The 23,983-nt window shown below is 46.4% G+C and overlaps 1 protein-coding gene across 5 annotated transcripts; it reads left to right on the top strand.

Annotated features, from left to right (window-relative positions):
- Positions 1 to 1,096: 1,096 nt before the first annotated feature.
- On the top strand, positions 1,097 to 22,092 carry CXHXorf38 (chromosome X CXorf38 homolog). Of its 5 annotated transcripts, none has more exons than XM_060374806.1 (7): positions 1,097 to 1,461; positions 1,633 to 1,767; positions 8,557 to 8,676; positions 12,466 to 12,615; positions 13,841 to 14,020; positions 18,744 to 18,907; positions 20,801 to 22,092. In XM_060374806.1, the coding sequence occupies exons 1-6, from the start codon at positions 1,246 to 1,248 to the stop codon at positions 18,891 to 18,893; spliced, it is 951 nt and encodes a 316-aa protein (XP_060230789.1). In that variant the 5' UTR covers positions 1,097 to 1,245; the 3' UTR covers positions 18,894 to 18,907; positions 20,801 to 22,092. The 5 variants fall into 5 exon arrangements, with proteins under 5 accessions (XP_060230789.1, XP_021516576.1, XP_021516575.1 ...); XM_021660901.2 differs by having other exon boundaries at positions 20,725 to 22,092; XM_021660900.2 differs by having other exon boundaries at positions 20,643 to 22,092.
- Positions 22,093 to 23,983: the final 1,891 nt, after the last annotated feature.

Genomic DNA, 23,983 nt, shown 5'->3' with positions numbered 1-23,983 from the left:
TCTGGAAATTTTCATGTGATATGATGGGAGTCGGGTATTTGGATTCACTTTCTATGGGTCCAATATTGAGCTCACAAACACAGAATTAAGAGAGCCTGCTTGCTCTGTACTTTGAGTCTCTGAATCACCAGATAGAACCCACTTCCAACTGGCCAGTGATTTGATAAAATGTCCAATAATGTAACTGGTGGATGAAAAAGCATATTTAGGTCGATATAAAAGCAAGAGCTAGCATTTACTGAACGCTTACTTTACGCCAGTCACCATTCTAAGTGTTTCCTTGTGTATACATGGCCCTCACCACATCGTGAGGTAAGTATTAATAACCCCCTCTTACGGATGATAAACGGAGCTACAAAGAAGTAATTTCTTAGGATTAAAAGTAGGATCAGCCAATATCAAAACACAATGAATTGGCAATGAACACAGAGATGGTGCACCTAACATTGCCTATGCTGTGAACCATGCAGTCTTGGGAAAGGCTTCGTGTTTACAGCGTTCTTTTCAGGGTCTCTTGATTACATATCTCTTCAACATGTTATCCAAGTTCAAAAAACCAATTAAAGGCATCACTTGCCTTTGACAATCTAACGCATTCTGGTCTCTGTAGCAAATATAACTGTCCTGTGCAGCTGAAATAACCATGGTGTACCCTTTTCTGGAGGTTTCAGCTTGTGGCCTCGCAGCCCTCCCTCCAAATCCAGAAAATAGTTTCTGGCCCTGGCGTCACACAACGCAATAGGCCCACGCTTCAGGCAGAGGGGCGGGCATATTCTGTCGATGCCCCCGATTTGCTGTGGTTATTTTGTGGGTTTAGGAATGAGTTAACGTTGTAGAATTGCATAATACAAGGGACGTGTCATCCAAGAAACGTGCCTTCAGCACACCTCCATCTTTACAATAAATTAAAGAACGGAGTCCTCAGCACATCAAAAGGGAATCAAGTTGGTTAAGAGGGTTGACAGGGTATTTGGGAAATGAAAACTAAGGCTTACAGGCTTCCATCGGAGAGACTGCTTCAAGTCCACAAACCGGAGCAGTTCCTTTTAAGGGGGGCGGGGGAGGGGTGGAGCTGCGGCTCCCCGGATGTGAAAGACTTGCCCTCCTCTAGCATCCGTGACGTGTGCAGTGCCCAGTGACGCTAAGCCTGGGAGCCACTCAGGCGCTTGCTCCGGGGGAGCTTCCCAGGGTCCTGCGCGTGCGTAACGCCTCCGGCCCTGCCTTCCACCGCCTTAGGAGTGAGACATGGTGCTGTCGGAGCTGGCAGCGCGCCTCAATTGCACTGAGTACAAAAACTGGGTGAAGGCAGGACACTGTCTGCTGCTGCTACGCAGCAGCCTACAGGGGTTCGTCCGCCGCGAAGTGCTCTCCTTCCATCGCGGACTGCTCGCCGCGGTCCCCGGCCTTGGTCCCCACGCCACCTGCCGTGGCGGCTCCCGGTGCAGCCCGCGCGCTCGCCAGGTGAGCTAACTGGTGCGGAACTTGGGTTGGGCACCTTTCCCCAGCCCGTCCCCAATTCCTTGGGCCCGCTGTGTTTTTCCTTCTTGGGGCGGGGCTGTTTACCACTCCCAAGGGTGTTCCTATTTCGCTGCCCCGCCTATCCGGCTCCCTCCTGGCCCCCGCCCCCTGTAGTTTCAGCCTCACTGTCAGGCGTGCACCGAGTGGAAGCGCGAGATCTTGAGGCATCACATCAACAGAAATGGAGACGTGCACTGGGGAAATTGCCGGCCCGGCCTCTGGCCCGTGGACGCTTGGGAGGTGGCCAAGGTAAGTACTTGCAGCCTGGAGGAAAGCAGAAGGTGGGTCACGTGGTGGCCTAGGGCGGAAGGTGGTTTGTGAGTGCAAGCGGGGACTAAAACTGCAAGTACCAAGAGTTTGGTTGATTCTCTCCGTCTAGTGGCTAGTGGTTAGGAGCTATTATAGTGGACCCCATCCCAGCTTGGTAAAAGAGAAGCTTCTCCGTCCTTGCTTCCTGCAGGCGTTTGAGCTTTGCTTATTCTTGGAAGCTATAGTACAGACCCAGTAAGAGATGCTGGGGCAAGATGCAGAGTGAAACCAAGTGCAGTGGCCCACGCCTATAGTTGCACCATTGGAGAGGCCGCGGCAGAGCTGTTTGGGGCATATGTTAGTGTTACGCCTTGTCTCAGAAGAGGAGGAGGAAAGACACAGACCCAGGGACATGGAAGTTAAGGCGTGCTTTCAGGCAGGCGTCCTAAAAGGTTCATTTTGTCTGTGGAGTGCCAAGAGGATGCCTGGCTAAGGTATTTCTTTTTAGAAGGTGGAAATGTGAATTATGAGGTAGGGGTTGTTAGGCCTGACTTGAGATTTCTGTCACTGTGTCTTGACTGCCTGGGTTGATTGAGAATTTGTTTCAATTTCTTGACGTTTTCCAGAAGCTCAGTAGTGAGTGGGAGGGAGGGATCAGAAGTAGCTTCCCATCACAAATGGACCCAGGGAGTTATTGTAGGGGCAAGCACAAAATTGGCAGGTGGAAGGGAGCATTTCCTGGGATGCAGGTAATATGTTCAGTCTACCTCAGTTCTCTCCCTGTCTTTATCTGGTTTATTAAGGCAAGGTCTCCTGTAACCCAGGCTGACCCTGAACTCCTACCCATCCTGCTTTAGCCTTCCAGGGGCCTAGGATTACCCATAGTACGGCTACAACGCCCTTCTCCTGATTTTTTTTTTTTTTTTTTTTAAGATTAGAAAGTTTCAATTGGGTTGGGCTGGTGGTGCCTGCCTGTAATGCTTAGCACTTGGGAAGCAGAGGCAGACAGATTTCTTGAGTTTGAGGTCAGCCTGGTCTACGTAAATAGTCTCCATTAGGTAGGCCCTGTTTCAAAGGCTCCAGGAGAAGGTTTTATGGCGTTAATGTGTAAGTGTAGGCCACCTGCCATCTGGTGCCCACAAGGGCCAGAGGAGGGAATTCGATCCAGTGGTGCTGGAGTAGCAGGTGGTTAGGAGTCTCCCAGCACGAGGAACTGAGCTCCAGTCCTCTGGAGGAACAGTAAGTCCTCTTAACTACTGAGTTGTGTCTCCAGACCCATCACCACCACTACCCACTGTTTTTCATTGCCACCATAGCGTTACCAATTTCTACTTTTACCTATAGCCGGGGGGGGGGGAGGGGATGCCTGAAAGAAACAAAACTCGCCCCTTTATTGACCGCCTTTGACCCATTTGGTCTCTGATACAGCTTTCATAGCTTTGCAGCCCTGCTGAAGCCTGTGCCACCTCCTATTGCCAGCCTTTCTCTTGGTTGCTGGTCACCTGCAGACCACTTGGTTGAACCCCCTCTCTAAGTCCTTCATCTCAGTTCCTGGGTTCCCTGGCTTAGCATCTACTCGCCGCAACCCTGTCCACAAATTCTTCCTCAAACACTTGGTTCTGCCCTTTGTCTCCCAGTGCCTCTCAGTTCTGGGTAGTTTCCTTTGCTCCTTGGCTTTGCCACCCTGTCCATCATTATAACTGCTTCTCTGCAATGATCTTTATTGTTTTCTTTCTCTGAACGTGCCTGGCTCAACCCAGGCCCACGTGACACCGTCATGTGCTTCTCCTTGAGAAAAGGATCTCTGAAGAGAACTCACTGGTTTCACGTCATTCTTTATCCTGAGCCCTAATGCTTCTCTGCGGACTTCCCTTCCTGGAGGTGTCTGTTTCTGCCTTCCCTCATCAATCTCTTCTTCCCGTGCCCTGTCATTCATCCCAGCTGCTAGCTTTGCTCATGCCTCATGGAACTGATGGATACCCCAAGCACAGACTTTGTTGTTTTTTGTTGAACCTACAATTCTACACATATGTTTGTCTCCTCTTTCTGCCAAAAAGTGACTTCCCATTTTCCCTGTACCTCCACCTGTGTGTTGGATCTCATCCCCTCTCATCTGCACAAGGACTTTAAATCTTTAGCTGTTCACTCTTCTGCAGCCTTTTCCCATCGCCATACAAATTGCTTTACCATTACCTTTTGTTTAATATTTCAAAAAGGAAGTGTCTTCGTTAGGGTTGCTGTTGCTGTTTTTGAAATACCATGAGCAAAGGGAACTTGGGGAGGAAAGGGTCTGTTTGGCTTATACTTCAATATCACTGTTCATTATTGAAGGGAATCAGGGCAGGCTCCTGGAGTCAGGAGCTGATGCAGAGGCCATGAGGGGGTGCGCTGCTTATGGACTTGCCCTTCATGCCTTACTTAGCCTGCTTTTTATAGAACCTAGGACCACCAGCCCAGGAGCAGCACCTCCCACGCTGGGCTGGGTCCTCTGCTATCAGTCATGAAGAAAATGCCCTACAGGCTTGCTTCCAGTCAAATCTTACGGAAGTGTCTTCTTTATTTTGGTTTCCTCTTCAGATGATTTTAGCTCGGGTCAAATTGACATACAACTAGGTAGCACAAAGGATTAAGCAGAATTACTCTATATCCCAGCAGTTCTATTCCCGAGTATACACAGAACATAAAGGGGGGGGGGATCAGGAATGTGTTGCTTAGGGTGAGTGAACCCCTAATTTCAATTCCCTTTCCTACCAGAACACTCTCAGATCTGAAAATACATGTCTACAATAAAAAAGAAGGTAAGAGTTTCATTCTGGGTCTGGGAACAGTAGCCAAAAGATAGAAACAATCCAGTGGTCTGCCAGGCAATGCCTGGATAAACAGAGACTAGGCAATGGAATAGCATCTTGCTGTAATAAAAGGAGTGAAGTACACAAAATACAGCAGGGATGAATCTTTCTTAAAAACATAATGCTTAATGAAAGGAACCTGTCACACATCATACGATGGGAGGTTATTCACACATATTGCTCAGGATAGGCACGTCTATGAAGGCAGCAGTAGTTCCACAGCCGCTAGAGCCTAGGGGCAGGGGCTGTGATGGCTTATGGGATATGAGGTTTCCTTGGGAGAGGGTTGAGAGGCTCTAAAGTTGCCCACAGAGATAGTTGCTTAAAACCTCTTGACGGAAAACCTGTGACTTCTATACTTCAGGAGGGTATAGCAATCACTTGGTGGAGATATATATATATATATATATATATATATATATATATATATATATATATCCACTTGCGAAATACTTCGAAAATAAAAATTAGGAGGACAGAGGATTTCTCTAAATCCATCTGTCCCAGCTCGTTTATTTCTCTGTTAGCAGAACTACCTCACAAGGAGGATTTGATGTCTGTTTATTCTTCTGTCCCCACATTGTCTTCAGCTCATGCGACCCGTGCTGCTTCTGCCCCTGCTCCTGCACTGCACCTGTGACCCCTGTTCTCCAGCTTTCTCCCTCTTCCCTCCAAGGCCTTTACAGGCTAGAAAAACACTCCTATTACCGTGAGCTACGCCCCCAAGCCTGGGTTTATTTAGTCTCTTTAGCTCAGGTTGGCCTCTTGTCTCAACTACTAGATCTGCAGGTATGCGGCACAGCTCCTAGCTTCATCGTTCCTGTCTCTCAGAGGCACGCACCACTCCCCACTTGCCACTTGTGTTTCGACACCCCCGCCTCCTGGCATCTATTTCTCCTCCTCGTTGTCTCTGCTGATGACCTCGGCATCGTCCACTCTTCTGAGCCCCAGGCGTACACATGAGCGGCTGACCTGAGCCCTCGGCTTCATCTGCTCAGCACTCGGCATTTAGTTCCGCTGGGGCAGGGATCCAGGCCTTCATGCATGTGGTATAAGCACACTCCACCACAGGGTTCTAGCTCCGGCCTGTCCCTAGAATCATTCTACCTCCTTAGTGTCCCCTCTTGGAGTCCCCTGGGTTCCCACCTGCCCACTGTTTTTGGAGCCCTTCTCCTCTCCACTGTAGGCTCCCATCTTCTGCCTATATTCTAGCCGCAGCCACCCGCCTGGTTCTCTACACAGTGAGGTGTCTGGGCTTTCAGGTGGGACTTTGGTTTGTCTCCTTGTAGAATACTTACGGGAGGTTTCTTGGTACCCTTCAGAAAAACTCCACACTCGCTGCAGAGCCCACCGGTGGGGACCCAGCATGGCCCGTCCTTGTCCATTTCTCCAGCCCCAGCTCCTTGGTGAAGAGCTACCTGGGGGTGGGCGTGGGGGTGGGGGAGAGGCTGTCATGGCTGTGTGTCTACTGAGTGGGACACGCTGGTGAACAGGGCTGTAAGGAGGCTATAGAGCTTCCCTGGTGGTTCCTGTTTCCAAAAGAGAGGGGCTGATGACCAAAATAAAACCAATACAGCACAACCCAGTTGTTTTTATTAGCAAGAACATGCTGGATAGAATCCACTCTATGGTGGGGAAGGTAAAGCTAGGCTAATTTGAAGGCATTGAGGCGCCCCCCCCCCAACCGTGTTTTCCCCTCAACAATAGCTGAATTGAGCTGTTTGTTTCCTTTGGTCTCATTACATCAGTTCCCTGGGTAAGTTAGCCTCTTTGTTAACCTCTGTATCATCCCTAATAGACAAAGAATGTTCTTGACAATCTTGTGTTAGTCTGTACACAGAATTCTTTTGAGTTATGGGAGGCTTAAGTGTGGGGTTCTCCTACCATCGGAGCTTAATCGCTTTGACACGGTTTCCCCCTCTGCTTACTGCCAGACTTCGGAATACCAGTATGATCAGTCCTGTACAAAACATCATGGCTCCTTCCTGACTGGATTGTGTTTATGTCTCTCATTTAGAGTTCTCATTGTGAATATATATATATATGTATATTTTTGAGACAAGGTCCTCTATATATCCTTTGTCAGCCTGGAACTGTTTAAGAGTAATTTTTTCATGTGTCTTCTGTTCTAGTCCCTTAGCAGAAATGTACCCTTGGTGCTCCTAGTCTGGTATAGCTGTTGCATCCAGATGTTAAGTTTGCAGATGTTTCAGAAAGAAAAATGTATTCAGGTACTGCTGTCATAGCATTTGTGCAGTTCACTTTAGAAGATTCTGCTAAAGGGAGACGTAAAGCCTTCCAGTGTGTCTGGTGTCTCAGTCCCAGGCTCCTGTGGCGCCTACTCGCCTCGCACCATTGACATCATAATCACCGATGCTGCTGACCTCTTTTTTCTTTTAATTTTTATTTGTTTGTTTATTTATTTATTTATTTATTTATTTTAATTTTATTAATCACATTTATTCATTTTGTATCCCCCCATAAGCCCCTCCCTCCTCCCCTCTCAATCCCACCCTCCCTCCCCTTTCTGCATGCATGTCACTCCCCAAGTCCACTGATAGGGGAGGTCCTCCTCTTCTTCCTTCTGATCTTAGTCTATCAGATCTCATCAGGAGTGGCTGCATTGCCATCTTCTGTGGCCTGGTAAGGCTGCTCCCCCCTCAGGGGGAGGTGAATAAAGAGCAGGCCAATCAGATTATGTCAGAGGCAGTCCCTCTTCCCATTACTAGGTAACCCACTTGGATACTGAGCTGCCATGGGCTACATCTGTGCAGGGGTTCTAGGTTATCTCCATGAATAGTCCTTGGTTGGAGTATGAGTCTCTGGGAAGTTCCCTGTGTTCAAATTTTCTTGTTCTGGCTGCTGACCTCTTAGGCCATGCGCTAGGCACAGTGCTCTCCCTGTGTTCACTCACTTCCTCCTCACACCATCCTTTAGTGCAGATGAGAATACTTACCCCTAATGACTGACAAAGAGACTGAGGCCTAGGTAACTATGCCTAAGGCCACATAGCAGTGGCCCAGCAGGTGTTTTTAACTGGCTCTGTTGCACTTCTGGTTCTTATGGTGGCGGGTAGAATTTTTCTCAGGTCACTAAGGAACTACTTAGTCTTTTCTAAGAGCACAGGCACTGCATTTTTGCCAAGGCAAAGGAAAACGGTATTTACCCTTGTAATATGTACCTCTAAGACAGGGCAGAGGCTGGTCATGGTGGTGTACTCAGGAGACAGAAGGTGGATCTCTGAGTTTAAGGCTAGCCTGGTCTACATAGCAAGTTCCAGATCAGCCAAAGATACATAGTGAAACCCTCTCAGGAAAAAAAAAAAAAAAAAAAAGAAGAACATAAAGGACAGGGCTGGGCATGGTGGTACATGCTTTTAATACCAGCACTCAGGAGGCAGAGGCAGAAGGCTCTCAGAGAGTTTGAAGCCACCCTGGTCTACATAGTGAGCTCCAGGATAGCCAGGACTATAGAGAGAGACCCTGTCTAGGGGCTGGAGAAGAGGTTAAGGGCACTGGCTGCTCTTCCAAAGGTCCTGAGTTCAATTCCCAACAGCTATATGGTGATTCACAACCATCTATGACAATATCTGGTGCCCTCTTCTGGAGTGTAGGCATGCAGGTAGAACACTGTGTACATAATAAATAAATCTTTAACGCCAAAAGGGAGTGACCCTGTGTCAAACAAACAAACAAAAACAAAACAAGAGAGCGAGCCAGTTACATCAGCTGTATGTAATACTGCACAGGGATAGTGCAGCGCTTTCGTTAGTGTCCAGGCTGAGGCTGACACTTGCTCCTCAAACTCAATGAGGTTCTAGCTTGAAATTTCAGGGGATAAGAGAATATTAGGCATCCGTCAGGAAATGTGGAAAGACTTTGCCTTTCCAGCCCCCTGAGTTGGCGGACACTCAGGTGACCTAGTACCTTCCCTACTCTAGGCCTTCATGCCCCGAGGACTGGCAGACAAACGGGGACCTGAGGAATGTGATGCGGTTGCCCTTTTAAGTCTCATCAATTCCTGCGATCATTTCATGGTTGACCGGAAGAAGGTCACAGAGGTAAGAACAGTCTGACAGAGGGCTGTCCGCCCAGCCCTTCTGGTCAGTACTGGGAAGACTAGAAGGAAACGCCAGCCTCGCGGATGTCATTTGTGTAGCAGCATTCGGAATGACAGTGGCAAAGGAAGACCTGTGTTCAGAGCTGGCATCACTAAGCGGCCCATAGTCCTCCTGTCAGGTGTACCCTCTGTGATGTTCAAGAACCTGAATGTAGTCAGGCACTAACCCTATTTTCTCTGCAATTAGTTTCCTGACAGTTTGTCACTGTGCTTGTCTTAGCCAGTGTTCTATTGCTATCGGGAGACACCATGAGCCCACAACTCTCATAAAGGAAGGCATTTCACTGGGGCTGGCTTTCAGGTATAGAGGTTTAGTCCATTATCATCCTGGTGGGAAGCATGGCGGCCAACAGGCAGACACAGTGCTGGAGAAGGAGCTGAGAGCTCTACATCTGTATCCACAGGCGGCAGGAAGAGAGAAAGAGACTGGGCCTGGCTTGAGCATCTGAAACCTCAGAGTCCACCCCCAGTGACACCCTCCAACAAGCTCATGCCCGTTCCAACCTCCTAATCGTGCCACTCCCTGTGAGCCTGTGGGTGCCATTTTCATTCAAACCACCACAGTGCTGTTGGCCATTTAAGTAGATAGACCTCGGATTTTTTTTTTTTCTCTGCTCTGCCATAAACAAAAGTAAAGTAGTTTTCTATATAAAAATAAGTGTGAGGTATTGGGGAGAAAGTCAGTAAAGAACTTGCTATGCAAGCATGAGGACCTAATTTTGGATTCTAAGCACCCATGTAAAAGCTGGGTGTGGCAGTGCACGTCTGTAACCCCACTACTGAAGGCAGGGGCAGAGGCAGGAGGATCCCAGGGACTTGTTTGGCAGCTAGACTAGTAGAATCAGAAGGTTCCAGGTTCACTGAGAGACCTTATCTCTAAAAGTAATGGGGAAGTGTGTGTTTGTGTGTCTGTGTGTGTGTTCTGGTTATATCTCGAGTCAGAATCCTTCCTCTGATGAATTGTTTTAAGACATTTAGGGGAACGATGCAAAACTTTTTGAAAAAGGAAACAAAAACCTCTCTACTGCTGTGATCCAAACACCATATCCAAAGCGACCTGGAGAAGAAAGGCTCGTTAAACATGGCAAATTCTTCAGCTTCAGCTAACCAGACACCACAGATTTGTAATTCAAAATATTACACGAGCCCAATACAGTCTTTAAGGGACTCTCCTAAATGCCCCTCTGGAACACTACAACCCAGACTCTTAGTACGCTTATCTTCCAAATTCCCACAGAACAGCCTAGTTCCAAAATCCGTCCACAATCCTCGGGGGGGGGGGTGGGGGGGATAGTTGAGTCTATCGCTGCAATATTTCTGAACTTGATCCTAGTTTCTGTGTTAAGGTTTCTATGGCCATGATAAAACACCCTGACCCAAAGAAACCTGGGGAGGAAAGGCTAATTATTTCAGCTTATAGTTTTACAGCACAGTCCATCACTGAGGGAGCTCAGGGGAGAGATTCAAACAGGGCGGGAACCCAGGGCAGAAGCTGATACAGGGGCCATGGAGGAATGCCACAGAAGGGGTGACGCCACCCACAGTGAGGTGGGCCCTCCCAAATCAAGCATGAAACTAGACCACGGGCCAATCTAACGGAGGTAGTTTTCTAACGGGGGAGAAACCTGAGGTTCCCTCTCCCAAAATGACTCCAGCTTAGGTCAAATGGACATAACCAAAGACATTAGGGTGGGGGGTGATTTCCAGGGCTAAGGCTGGAAGTTTCTTTGCATTTTTTAATCTTCTTTTTGAGGCAAGGTGTCACTGTGTGTGCCTTGAACTCATGATTCTCTTGCCTTGGCCTCCCAAATGTTGTGATCACAAATGCATGCCACCATGACTTTCTACTTTTTTTTTTTTTTTTAATTTTGAGCTTTATTTATTTTTAATGTGTATGGGTGTCCTGTCTGTGTGTCCAGATGTGTCTCATGTACCACAGTGCTTATGGAGGCCAGAAAAGGGTGTCAGATCCCTTTGGACTAGAGGAGGTAAAGATGTTACTTGCCCTGTAGGATCTAGAAATCAAACCTGGGCCCTCTAGAAGAATAGCAAGTGCTTTTAACCGCCGAGTCATCACTCCTCCCCTTCCTGTATTTCTCTACCTTGGTTCTTACTTATGTGGCAGTGGGTTGAATAATTCTTTACCCTTTGACAGTATTCTGTAGCCAAAACCTGGCTTGTAGTCTTTATTTATCCTACCTGAATTTACAAAATTATGTATTTTTTACATTCATTGCATATGTATGAGTGTACACATATGTGTGTGCGCCATACCTGGCGCCCATGGAGGTCAGAAGAGGGCATCAGATCTCCTAGAGATGGAGTCACAGAAGGCTGTGAGCCATGTGCATACTAGGAACTGAACCCAGTTTCGTTTCTTCTCAAGAACAACAAGTGCTCTTAACCACAAATAGGGTTCATTTGTTAGGTTTGTAAACACGTGTATAGATAGGTATGCTCATGTGTGACTGTAAAAGGACAACTTTCAAAAGTCAATTCTGTACACTGTGTGTGTCCCAGGGATTGAACTCAGATTGTCAGGCTTGGTGACAAGTGCTTTTACCCACTGCAGCACCTCACTAGTTCCTGCCTAGTTATTTGAAAACAATTTTTAAATTGGTTGTTATTAAAATCTGAATTTCCGTCTTCTTTGAAGACGGCTTGGTGACGATGGGGCTCATAAAGCTTTCGTAGCAAAAGCAACAAGTAGCGTGAAAGCCACTGCTTTAGATGGGACATCCATTCTTCGGTCATGTCAGTCCCCTCTGCCTTCATCTCCCTACCTGCATTTAAGCCAGCTTCCCTAAGCCTAGCACCTGACCCTTGAAAGCACTTCCGAATCTGAGCCACAGGGACCTCACTGCTTGGCAGGTAACCTCTGGGCAGGCGGAAAGTAAATAGAGGTCTGACGTAGGGGCTGGCGGCCTTTATTGTCCTCTGTGCCATTTTAAGTACACGCCAGGTCATGCAGTGGTCTCATGAAAGGTCCAGCCCTTGTCCTCCAGATACCAGACTACACTAGTACACTAGTCAGCTTTGTAATTTAGTAAAGTCTTTTTGTAATTTTTTGTTGTTGTTGTTGTTTTCGAGACTGATTTCTTTTTAGAGCCACAAGGTCTTAAGTTAACCCTGTTAACTTACAGAGCTTTTAAAAGTGTTGAGTATGTCAAATTTATTATTACATTTATTTACATTATTTTTACATTATTACCACATTTACTTGTTGAGGAAGAGGGCCTCTGCCACTCTGCACATAAAGAGGTCAGAGGAGTTGGTTTTCGTCTTCTGTATGAGTTCATTTTCTATTGCTGTAGACCAAGGCCTCCTATAAAAGCAAGCCTTCAATTGGGCGTACAATTTCAGAGGTTAGAATCTGATGGGGGAGCAAAGCATGGCAGCAGGAAGAGCCAAGCGTGCACATGAACTGCACATAGGAGGTAGAGAACACACTGGGGGTGGCATGGACCTTTTGACACACCGAAGCCTGACCACACCGAAGAACCGTCTCCCAATGGCGCCACACAGCTAATGCTTCCCAAACAACTCCCTAGCTGGGGACCCGCTCTGCAGACATATGAGCCTATGTGGTTCATTCACATTCAGTCCACCTTATCTTCTACCACGTGGGTTCCTGGGATTGAGTTCCAATTCTCCAGCTTAGCCACGAGCACCTTTACCTGCTGAGCCATCTCACCAGGCTGCCTTTGAAGGCTCTTCTCTTTTTCTGTAGGTGATTAAGTGTCGGAATGAGATAATGCACTCCTCGGAGATGAAAGTATCATCTGTATGGCTTCAAGATTTTCAGATGAAGATCCAAAATTTTCTAAACGAGTTCAGGAATATCCCAGAGATTGTAGCAGTATATTCCAGGATAGAACAGGTAAAGACTTTCTAGATTTTGTTTGTTTGTTTGTTTTTTGAGACAAGATCTTGATGTTAGCCCTGCCTGCCCTGGAACTTGATAAATGGACTAGGTTGTTCGCAAACGTGTTTATGGCAATCCTCCTGCTTCTACTTGATGAGTCCTGAGATCATAGGTATGCACCACCATGCCCAGCTAAAACTTCATTTAACGGTTCTGGTATACAAAATGGAGGGGTCAAAAACATTCACTTAAAATTGGATGTTAAAGCCGGGTACAGTCGTGCATGTAATTCCCAGCACTTGGGAGGCCGAGGCAGAAGGATATTTCAAAACCAGCCTTTGTTACATACTAAGTTCCTGGGAAGCCCGAGCCTACACAGTGAGACCCCGTCTCAAACAAAAGGCAAACCAATTTGATGCTAATTTAAACTCCATTGTATTTGTTTATTATTGGTGTGATGCTGATGATAGTGCACACACCCAAGCCCTCCTGAGTGCCAGGCCAGCACTCTCTACTCCTAGTCTTGATCTTATTCTCTTACTATGTGGAGAGCTTGCTTGGGCTAGAACCTAGGGCTAGGTAGGCCTCACACATGGCAAGCACTTTGTCACTGAGCTACAGCCCCAGCCCCAAATCACGTTTTATAATGTGAACAAAGGGGGAAAAATGCTGATATAAAATCTGGAATTAGCAGAGCTGAGTATTTAATGCTAGTGTGTGGTTAAAATCGATTCAGGCAATGGTGTTGTATTATAACTGTTTTGAACAATCCAGTAGAATCTCTCTTTGTTGAAGTAGCTCATTTATTTTGCGTGTATGTGTGCTCACGTGGATATGCACAACTGTACACACACACACAAACTCACACATACACATACGTGTGCATGCCACAGAGCATACATGGAGATCGTTTTATGATATCCAGGAATGGAACTTGGGCCATCAGGCCTGTACTCAAGTATAGGCCCTCGGTTACTGCTCTACAAGTGGCTGAGGGTGTAGCTTGGTTAGTTATCTGTCATAGTTAGTGCCTGAGTTTCATCCGCAACACTACAAACACTAATACAGCTTAGGAAATGAACATTTAATGTGAGGTGAATCCAGAAGAAGTTGGGGAGGAGTAGGGAGTGTGATAAAAATATATTGCGTGTCCTAGGAAATAATCAAAGAATTAAAAGACGGTTTCAAACCAGAACTTCAAAAAACCAGTTTGTTGACGTATTTGTGTGTCACCCAACAGCTGCTGACGTCTGACTGGGCTGTTCACATCCCTGAGGAAGACGAACGAGATGGCTGTGAACTTGAAATAAGAGGTTACTTGAGTGTGAACCAAATCCATGAAATCGAAATGGAATTGCTGAAGGAAAAACTACAAGAGATGTACCTTCAAGCAGTAGAAGAAGAGGCGTTGCCCGAAGAGGTAAAGGGATGAAGAAGGGTGAGAAGGAAAGAAAGACCGTGGTGGCGGCAGCGGCAGCTCATTTTGACAGTGTTTCTCTTGCTGTGATAAACACCATAAATGAAAGCAACCTGGGGAGGAAAGGGATTCTTTCCGCTCACGGTTCAGGTCACGTTCCGTCCCCCAGGGCAGGGACCTGGAAGTGGGGACTAAAGCAAAAGCCAGGTAGAAAGGGTGTTTACTTGCTTGCTCCTCTTCTTGGCTTACTCTCAGTCTGCTTTTTAAAACAATTCGGGCCCCACCCGCCCAGGGATGTCACCACCCACACGGAATTAGACCTGGGTCGCCCCACATCAATCCTTAGTCAAGAAAATGCCCCCCCCCCCGTCCCCAGGGCTACCCACAGACATATCTGGTGGGGACATCTTCTTGGTTGAGGTTCTGTTGAAATGAAGCTCCAGGCAGGACAAACACGGAGAGCCGGGTTTCAGGTTTGTAAGTCAAGTGATTTCGAGAAGTGCGTATTCTTTCAATACTTACGGGGCCGTATGTTTCAGTGGGCATTTTCACTTAGGAAGAGTTGAGAATCCAGTGTGTGCCCCAGAGTGAAATAGTGCCATAAGAGCTACAACAGAATTCAGGTGCTTGAACGGTTATCTGCTGTCAGGTGACCACCTCCCCGGAAAAAGGAAAAGATGCTATTGAGCTCTAGCTTCTAGCTCAAGGATTTAGGAAAAGGTCAGTAGCTGGCCTGGAAGGAAGGCTGCTCTTAGCAGGCTTGTGAAAGGCCAATTAGTCTGGGCTAGGCAGTGGTCAGGAAAGCACAGGCGGTATGGTTAGGGAGGACCGTGGCAAGGTAGGACGAAACTGTCTTGAATTTTTTTTTTTTTTTTTTTTTTTTTTTTGGTGCCACTCCAAGCTGTTTGGACCTTCGTCCCTAATAACCATATGGAAACAACAGATCTTTACAAACAAAGAAAACACTAGGGTCAGAAGTGGATTTTAACAGGTAATAAGGGTTAAAAAAAAATGTGCAGCCTCCCACGTACAGCAGGTCTGCTACCCCTGGCCCTGGCAACTATATATTTCTAGTTTTTCTTACCCATTAGAGTCAAGAGAAGAGGTTAATTAGCCTGACCTCTGGGCAGCAGATCTCTGTGTAGAAAAGATAAACTTCCATTTCTCATGCCTTTTTGTTCAGTAGTCCATGGACTGTTTCATATCTCAGGCAGTGAGGTCGTTACAGGTGGACTGAAAGGGAGTTTGGGCTTAGGTGGCTGGAGGAGTGATACCTTTAGCATCCTTTACTTGGAACAGTACACGAGCAAGCACACGTATAACTGATGTTAGCAAATTAATAAGCCCTTTTAAATGAGTGTGTGCCCGACACAGTGCTGAAGTATTCTTAATAGACTCTTGAACCCACCCCTCAAAATCTCCTGGCTCATGTTAATATTGTCATCATTATTGTAGAAGGGAGTTAGGAACCGTCCCACCCAAACTCATACAGCTAGTTAAAGTAACAAAGCCTAAACGACTACGATTTCCCAGAACTTTTAGGTTTTCATGTTTACTTCCTCTTCCCCTTTACATGCAAGCATCCCATTTCTCCCCACCCCCACCCCATTTTTTTTAACTTTTTTTTCAGAGTATCCTGTAGCCCAGGCTGCCTTCAAGTTCATTGTGTAGCCAAGGAGCCCCTCGCCTTCTTGACTGCGCCTCCCACGTGCTAGCTTTTCACGTGTGTATCAATATCTTAGATCATCCTTCTTCTTAAGAATTTTAGTCGATTGCATTTTACAGCGCCAGGGATGAAGCCCAGGCTTTGTGCTTTCTTTGGAGACAAGGTCTCACTAGTAGCACACCTCAGGACAAAGCCTCCCCTTTAATCTGCCTTGCCTTCAAGCTGGAGCAGTCACCCTGCTAAAGCTATGAAAACCCTCTTAAGCACGTTCATTGTGTTTGTCGCTTTCACAGAAGGGAAAAACTGGTACTGTTTCCACTCAAGCCAGTGTGGAACAGAAAAGAAAGCTGGAAGCAGGCCGTGGAGGACAGAGGGTTCTGCGTAAAAGCTTTAAGCAAAAAAGAGCTAAGCAGAAAGGCTCGGCCATTTGGGGGCTGCAGAGAGACTGACACCTCCTAGGAAGCCAAGGTTAAGGAGCTTGGTGTGCTCTGAGGGGCTGGCTGGCTGGCGTGGTATCTGCATGAGCTCACTACAGACAACCCTGTGTCTGGCCAGGGCAACAAGCACAATCTAGAAGAGCCCATGCTTATTAATACATGCCACCTGGGCCCTTGACAGGTTTGTTTCCGGGAGGTAGCCAAAGCCTGGCATTTTGTAGGGGCTCAGGGCAGGCTTTCGGTCTTCCACCTAACACCTCCACCTGAAAGTCAGCCTTCTTTGTCTGCTTTCTAACCAGTCAGCATGCCTCCTGTCATCAGCATCTGCCTGTCCGTCCCTACTCCAGCCTCACTAGTTTTTCCTCCCACATCTTCGGCATCGAGCATCTGGCTATTGGAGTCTTACAACTTAAACGCGTGCTGAGATGTCACACTGGTCCTGCTGTGTCCCAGTCCCTTCTTCCTTTCACTCCAAAGCCGAAGGGCTGCCTTTCCACCACTGTGCTGTGCTAGTATTCCTCACGAGAGTTTAAATCTTGAGTTTGTGTGAAGTTGGTAGTCCCCCACCTAATAAACAAACATGCTGGATCCCCTCATCAGAGTTCTTTTGGGGTGAAGAATTTAGCCCAGTGGTAGGCAAGCTCAAGGCCCTGGTCCACTTCCCCAGCACCATCAATATAATACTGGCATTTTTGTAACAAGCATGGGAACCAATGAAGGCATTCTAGGAAAAGAGTGTGGACACTCCCATAGTACTACTCTGAGCTTCCTTGTACTCACTAAAATGTACGTTGTTGGGTGATTCAAATCAGGGTAATCTCTATGCATGAGAATTCTGGCTAACTCCAGGAAAATGCGGACAGACTCCACTCAGTCAGAGTTAAAGCTGTCTTCTATTTCTACAAACAGAAATGTCCTTCGTGGACGTGGCATATGTGTGAGGGTAAATTCCACATGGCGGCTTGACCGAACAAAAGGTTTGGAATGTGTTAAAAATGGGACCTACATAACTGGAATACCATTCAGCCATTACACATCAGGCTTAGGGGGCTGAAAAGATGGCTTAGAGCGCTAGCTGTACTTGCAGAGGGCCAAGGTTTGCTTCCTAACACCCACAAAATGGCTCCCGGTCAGTTTGTAACTCCAGTTTCAGGGGAATCTGATGTCCTCTTCTGGTTTCTGCAGTCACCATACACACACACACACACACACACACACACACACACACACACACAACACTCATACACATATATCTAACAAAATAATGAGACTTGAGGCAGGAGGATCTTATGTTCAAATCCAGTCTAAGGTAAAGAACAGGAGCCTGACTCAAAATATATATACACTTCTATTTTTCTTGTCTGTCTGTCTATTTATTTCTGGGTGGTGATGGTGCACACCTTTAATCCCAGTGCTCTGGAGGTAGAGGGAGGCAAATCTCTGAGTTTTAAGGCAAACCTAGTCTATAGAGTGAGTTCCAGGACAGCCAGGGCTACACAGAGAGACCCTGTCTCAGAAACCCAACATTAAATATATTGAACTCTTTGCTACTAGTAGATTCAGAGGGAGAGGGAGAGTCATTACCTGCAGTTGTGATCTTAGCAAGCTCCTGTGGGTAGCATCAATCTGATGCTCACACAGATGACCCCAAATCTAGTCATGAATCTAGGAACAGGATAGTTAGGGAGGAATTGGAGGATGAGAGGGATGAAGTGGGGTGGGGAGAGGGCGGTCAGAATACATCATAAATGTGTGAAATTGACAGAGAACCAACAAGATAAAAAAAGTGTATAACACAATGAAATGTTCTTTCTAGTCTCCCACAGAAGAGATTACTTGCAGAACAGTGTCGTACATGCACTCTTGTGATTTTTAAAAATGCATGTATACAAGCACATGACATGTCTTTGGAAGAAAGAGATGGCTATGGTCACCTATAAAGGAGAAAATGGGTTAACTAAGGGCAGATTTAAAAGATTGACTTTTCTGAATGTCATGCCCTGTTGACTTGGAATTTTGATATGTATACATTTGATCTGCTTTTATAGGTTTATCTTCTATCAGTAATATTTGCACAGGCACAAAACTTCCAAAGCATAAGGTGAAGACTTTGCCTATAAATTGCAGTTTTGAAGCAAACACCCCCGTCTCAGACTTAGTTAATACTGGATGGTGTGTGGTTTGAGTGGAGAATGCTTTTTTTTGTTTTATCTATTTATATGTACAGACCTACAACTTGTCATCCTCCTACCTCAGCCTCCCAAGTGCTGACTTTAACAGGTGTGAAAAACCACACCTGCCTGAGTGCACCCTTTGTGTGTGTGTGGGGGGGGTTATATTGTTTGTCTGAGACAAGGTCTCATGTACCTCTGGCTGGCCTTCACCTCGCTTCGTAGACCAGGCTGGACAGAGAATTCACAGAGATTCACCTGCCTCTGCCCTCCCCCGTGCCGGGACAAAGGTTTGAGCCACCACATGTGGCACGAGGGTGCCTGGTTTTAAAGGATGTGTTTGCTTTTGATTTGCACACCGAACCTACGTTTGGATGGGCGCCAGAAGCCAGCGTCTGTGTCTCATGGTAGACGTATAGTGTAACAGTTACCCCGGGCTTTTCCTCCTGCAGCTCTCGAATCAACTGGATGCAGTGAAAGGATTCCTGAGAAACAACACCGATCTTAGAAATGGCCTTACAGAAGACATGAAGAAGCTAGACAGCCTTCATCTACAGCATCAAAAACCAATTTCAAAGGACGTGGGGAGACAGACCCCCTGAAAGGAAAGCTTGAAGTGAGTTTAGGTACCAGATGTTAAAGAGGGACGCAATTGCCTCATCCCTTTGATGTCTCTCTTATGGGAAGCCACATTGAACCAACAGTCTCCCTTGCTTTTTTTTTTTTCCCTGTTCCCTTACAATTACAAAGGAAGGCCGGCTATGGTGGTGTACACCTTTAATGTCATCATCTGGGCTGGGGGGGTGGGAGACCGATCCAGGTGGATCTCTATGAGGCCAAGGCCGGTCAGGTCTACAGGGCAAGACCCCCGTCTTGAAACAAACAAAACATCCAAACCTCTCCAAAAGGCCGGACAGCTGGCCAAGTGCCCATTGTGTGGTTAAGGACTCACATATCTGTGAAGCCTCAACTCTGCAGCATGTCAGCCAAATATACCCGAAGCCAAGGTCTGCTGTTAGCTGACCCTGTATATCATTTGTAACTCAGTCAGAAAGCATTCTGCCCACAGGTGCTGCCAGGGAAGGCCAGCCCCTGCTGTGGCATTAATTATGCTTGGCTGGTGTACATTAGAAAGCTGATTAACATAAGCAGCTCTATTTTGTTGGTTTTTTTTTTCTCCCAAATAATATGAATGAAAATACTCTCTTTTATTTTACATGGTCCCTAGGCAAGATCCAGGCACATTTTGTGAAAGTCAGCCTGGCCTCTGGGTCAGGCATCCTCTGAACAAAAGGAAAACGTTTCCATGAGTTTTTTTTTTTTTTTTTTTTTTTTTTTTTTTTTTTTTTTTTTTTGTCGTCCTGGCCTTTCCCATAGTGCTTCAGAGATACTTTCTTCATATTCACCGACTCGGAATTGTGTGAGGTGTAGTCAGAAATACCAGTCTCCTGCTGGTTTGGTTTTTTTTGTTTTGTTTGTTTTTTTTTGTTTTGTTTTGTTTTGTTTTTTGTTTTTTGTTTTTTTGCTATCACCCAGGGACTTTTTGCTGTCTCTAAGGTGAGTGTTTCCTGGTCCTAAACTGTAGCTGGTGAGGACTAGGTCTGTGTGAAGGAGTGACCTGCTCCCGGCAGAGCTGTATGCACTCCCTGCTTCTGCCTTGAAGTTTTACTCTGACGGGGCCAAAGAGTGGGCTGGGGTATGTGACCAAATTTATTTTTTTCTTCCGATGAAGGTAAAAGAAAAGTGGCTGTTTTGTACTATTTCTCCTGAGCGTGGAACTGTTGCTTCTGGGCTCGAGTAGCCGTGGACAGCAAGGAAGGGAAGGCCAGGCTGCTCAGTGGTAGGCTAGAGAACAGTTTGACTGAGTAATGGCAGGGAAGGGCCCAGACCACTGTCCCAGAAGGGATCTCTGGAAAAGGTCAGTTGTTCGTTTTCTGGGGACAGGGCACAGATGAGAAGCTAAACTCTACCAAAGTTGAGATGGCTCATACCCGTGGTGACCTCAACCACTTGGAAGGCTGACATGGGAGGATCCCAAGTTCTAGGCCAGCCAGGGCAACTTAATGAGACCCTATCAAACTAAAAGCAAATCATAAAGAGGTGGAGGTATGGTATGTTTGCAGAATATTTGCTTACTATAGCAGGCCCTGGAGTTGGTCCTCAGCATCCTGTCCCCCAAAGACGAAGCAGACACCCCTTGGTTCCAGTGCCTCCTGAGCAGTGTGCCCCCTGTGCCGAGTACAGGCCCTAGGCCTCATGCTCCATGAGTGCTTGCTTGTGAAAATGCTAGTTACACCCTTAGCTAAGCCAGCTTTCATTCTGTAAAATCTGAACTTTCATCATTCTTACAGATACCCGAACAAATCACTGGCTCTAAACATAGTCATAAACTCATTCACAACGCCTCTATTTCCTCTCTTGATTCCTGAACAGTTGAGGAGCCTTACCATTGCATGCTCTGTTCTTGTGGGAGTCAGATTCACTTTCCCTCCATCTGCTCATTTCCAAGGCCTGTGGCACTAGACTGTTTTATGTCACTTCTGGACGTTGCTGTATTCCCAAAACTACCTGGAAGAAACACTCCATGCCAAGGCTCAGCCAAGATGAGTTCATTCCCTCACTTGGCCACCTGCCTGTCCGAGAGGGACCCTGCGGAGAATGGGTTGTCAATACAGACTGGATTCAGCATGTATTTTGACTTCAGAACCCAGTCAGTGCAAATGTGCCTGCAGCTTGCTGATTTAATCTTCCTGATTGCTGTTTGTTTTTCACTCTTACGTCCTCATTCTTCCTATATTTGTGAAGTTCCTTGAGAAGACTTCAAGAGTAAAGCAAAATTTTGCATTTATTTTTGTCAAAGAAAAAAAAAAAAAAGACAGTCGTGAAATAGCTATTCCCGTCTAGATCTGAACTAGAAAACATGGAGTCTTGATTTCCTAACCCATGAAGACGCGGCTTCTAACTGTAGCAAGTTTGAGATTGGGACCTTTCATTTTACACCTGTGTCTAATTTGTCCTTACCAGTCCAACACACACTTACCAAATGTCAAGCCTGTGCCAGCCACTGAAGCTGATGCAAATGTAATGAGTGGTGACATCCTGTCTGACTGCCTTTGTTTTCTACTGTGACAAATCAAAGGTATTGTTCAGGAAAGTTGACACAAGTAACATTCCGTTGAACGGAAACAGAAGAGAAGACACTTAATTAAAAAGGGCTCTAAAGTAAGTGCGGCCTCTCCAGAGGCATCATCCTGTAGACATCTCTTCAGCAGCACTGCGCATCTGGACACAGGGTCTGTATGAACGGACGCTTCCCACAGCATTCGTACCCAGCCACTAGTAGAGAAGCTGCCATATAACTGTTCGAGAGAAGGCGCCCAGGCTGCAGTGCAGGAATACGAAGTGCCTGTAAGACATCCAAAGGAGCGGTTTGGGAGGGTGGGGTAGAGTTCCATGGGGGGGGGGGGGGCACTTGCTTGCCCAGCATGTATGAGGCCTTCAGTCGGATCCCCATTCCCCTACCAAAGGCAAATAGAAAAGCGAAGTATTTAATAATACGCAGCATGCTGTAGCGCTGTTTTGTATGGTATGAGAACAGGCCTGGAAAGGTCTGGTTTTTTTCCAAGTCTGTATGCTGTCTGTTATATCTGGGAGAGGAATTGTCGCTGTGGGGAATGGTCAGAAGGAATTTAGCTCTTTCTATTTTGTATAATCTCTTTGTAATAAACATGTACTCATATACTTTGACATTTTTATTAGTTTTTAACTTTAAAACAATACATATGAACGACATATACCAAATTACAAGCCTTCTGTTATCTGATTACATGGATTTTGCTGTTGCCTCCTTTTTGTAGCTCCACCTTCAGGGATGCTTTCAAATCCTAGCACCAGGGGAGCCCAGAGAGGGTGTGCATTCTACCTAGGCTCCCTTCATCTCCCTGTGGAGGGCCTTGTCTCCATCCAGAAGTATGGTTTACACTCAGTCTCTCCCTGGGACACAGTGCTTGATAGTTTTGAAAGAATTTGTAAAGAAAAATGACTATGGTTGCAAAGATAAGGCAAGGTTCTTAGCTTTAGCCTTTTCTTTATCAGGAAATGACTTAAGGGAGTTGTTGACCAGCACTTCTGGAAAACTAGCTCTGTTGAATTGGAGAGGGTTGCTGGCTTCCAAAAGTCATGGGAGAGCCCTGGAAATGGTTTTACATTCCCAGGGTCTGGAAGGATTATGCCTGCGAGGATTGCGAGATGGTTGTTAACTGGAATAACTTGAAGAGTTGGTTTTTATTGAAGTATTGGTCACTTAAAAAGTAGCATTGGTTACTTCACTTAAACACGTCCTAGGTAACAGAGGCCAGCTGTCCTAGGTGGCCATGTTAGAAATTAGGTAAATGAGCTTAGTGCTGCATCAAATTAGAGTGGAGTAGTGCAGTCTTTTAGATCAAGTCTCTAAGCTTTTTGACCTATAAATTCTAATTATACTGATAAGGAATTATCAGCAGAGATTACCTCCTTTCCCTTTACCAGGTTAATTAGAAACTTACCTGCGCTGAAAAGCCCTTCACTCACCAGTGGCCTTTATTACAATATATTCAGATTACGAGATCCACTGTGTGAGACATGCCTCAAATATTAATTTCTACCCATGTGATACTCAATAAAGGGAAAAAAAAATCCTTGAATGTTTTAATAAGAATCTGAACTTAGTTCACTTTGCAGCTTGAAGAAGTTGGTTTGTATTATTGCGACACAGTCAAGGCCCATGCTCTGACATACGCACGTTAGTAATGAGCATAGAATTCTCTAAACTGAACATTTTGTGACAGTTCTTTGCAGGGCGAGTCTGTATCACAGTACTGACTGTCAGAAAGGGGCGGCGTGTTTTGTTTTGTTTTTTTTCCAGAACTTTGTGTGGTAGGTTCGGGACCTCCTCCAAACCTCCAGATATGATCCCCAGTGAGCCCTCCCTACTGCTATTCCACAGTGAACCAGGGTTGGTTGCTGAGCATAGCCAAAGTGATGAGGCAAAGTGCTTAAGCCACAACAACAGTAAGCTGTCTGTGTCAGCAACAGTCTTCTGGAGCTGTCTGCAGGAGGACAGAGAGCTGACTCCTCCCACAAACACCCACGAAGCCGAAAAATCGATATTCTGGCCGGGCTCCGCCTCAGAGACCACACCAACTGTGAGATAGTGTGTGTTGTCCTAAGCTGTTCAGTTGTGGGGCGGCTGGTTACACTATGACAGGCAACTAATATCCTGTCCTATAATTTGTTCCCGACACTCCACCCTCATACTCAAAATGTGAAAGGGACCCTTCCCACAAACAGAACTGAAGCTTAGACGGCTTAGAGGCTGCAGAAGATGAGAGTTCCTGGTGCTTTCCCTGGAATTCCACTGTCGGGCCTGTCCAAGTCAAGAGCTGATGGCTTCAGAGCCTCTCAGAAGCATTCCTCATTTCTTTGCATTGGCAAACTCGATCAGAAGCAGGTTCAGCACTTCTGAACACGTGTACTGGGACCTCCAGAAACCACATGGGCCTTCCTCTATCCAGAGAATCCTAGGCAAGGCACATGTGGCTCAAACCCCAGAGGACAAGCTGTCAGAGCCATGATAATCTCACCTCACAACCTCCATCTTCTCTCTTCGCAAGCTCTCTGCTTTAAGATATCATTTGCACCCAGAGAATTATCA

Source organism: Meriones unguiculatus, chromosome X (assembly GCF_030254825.1).
Source record: "Meriones unguiculatus strain TT.TT164.6M chromosome X, Bangor_MerUng_6.1, whole genome shotgun sequence".
NCBI classification, from domain to species: Eukaryota; Metazoa; Chordata; class Mammalia; order Rodentia; family Muridae; genus Meriones; species Meriones unguiculatus.
Note: the sequence above shows the minus strand (reverse complement) of the source record. Positions and strands in the feature narration are given on the sequence as shown.

Excerpts from the sequence above, each read along its gene's own strand:
- CXHXorf38 (XM_060374806.1), top strand. The coding sequence starts at position 1,246 with ATGGTGCTGTCGGAGCTGGCAGCGCGCCTCAATTGCACTGAGTACAAA. Across the intron at positions 8,677-12,465 it reads ACCGGAAGAAGGTCACAGAG|GTGATTAAGTGTCGGAATGA; the intron begins GTAAGAACAGTC and ends CTTTTTCTGTAG. Across the intron at positions 12,616-13,840 it reads TATATTCCAGGATAGAACAG|CTGCTGACGTCTGACTGGGC; the intron begins GTAAAGACTTTC and ends GTCACCCAACAG.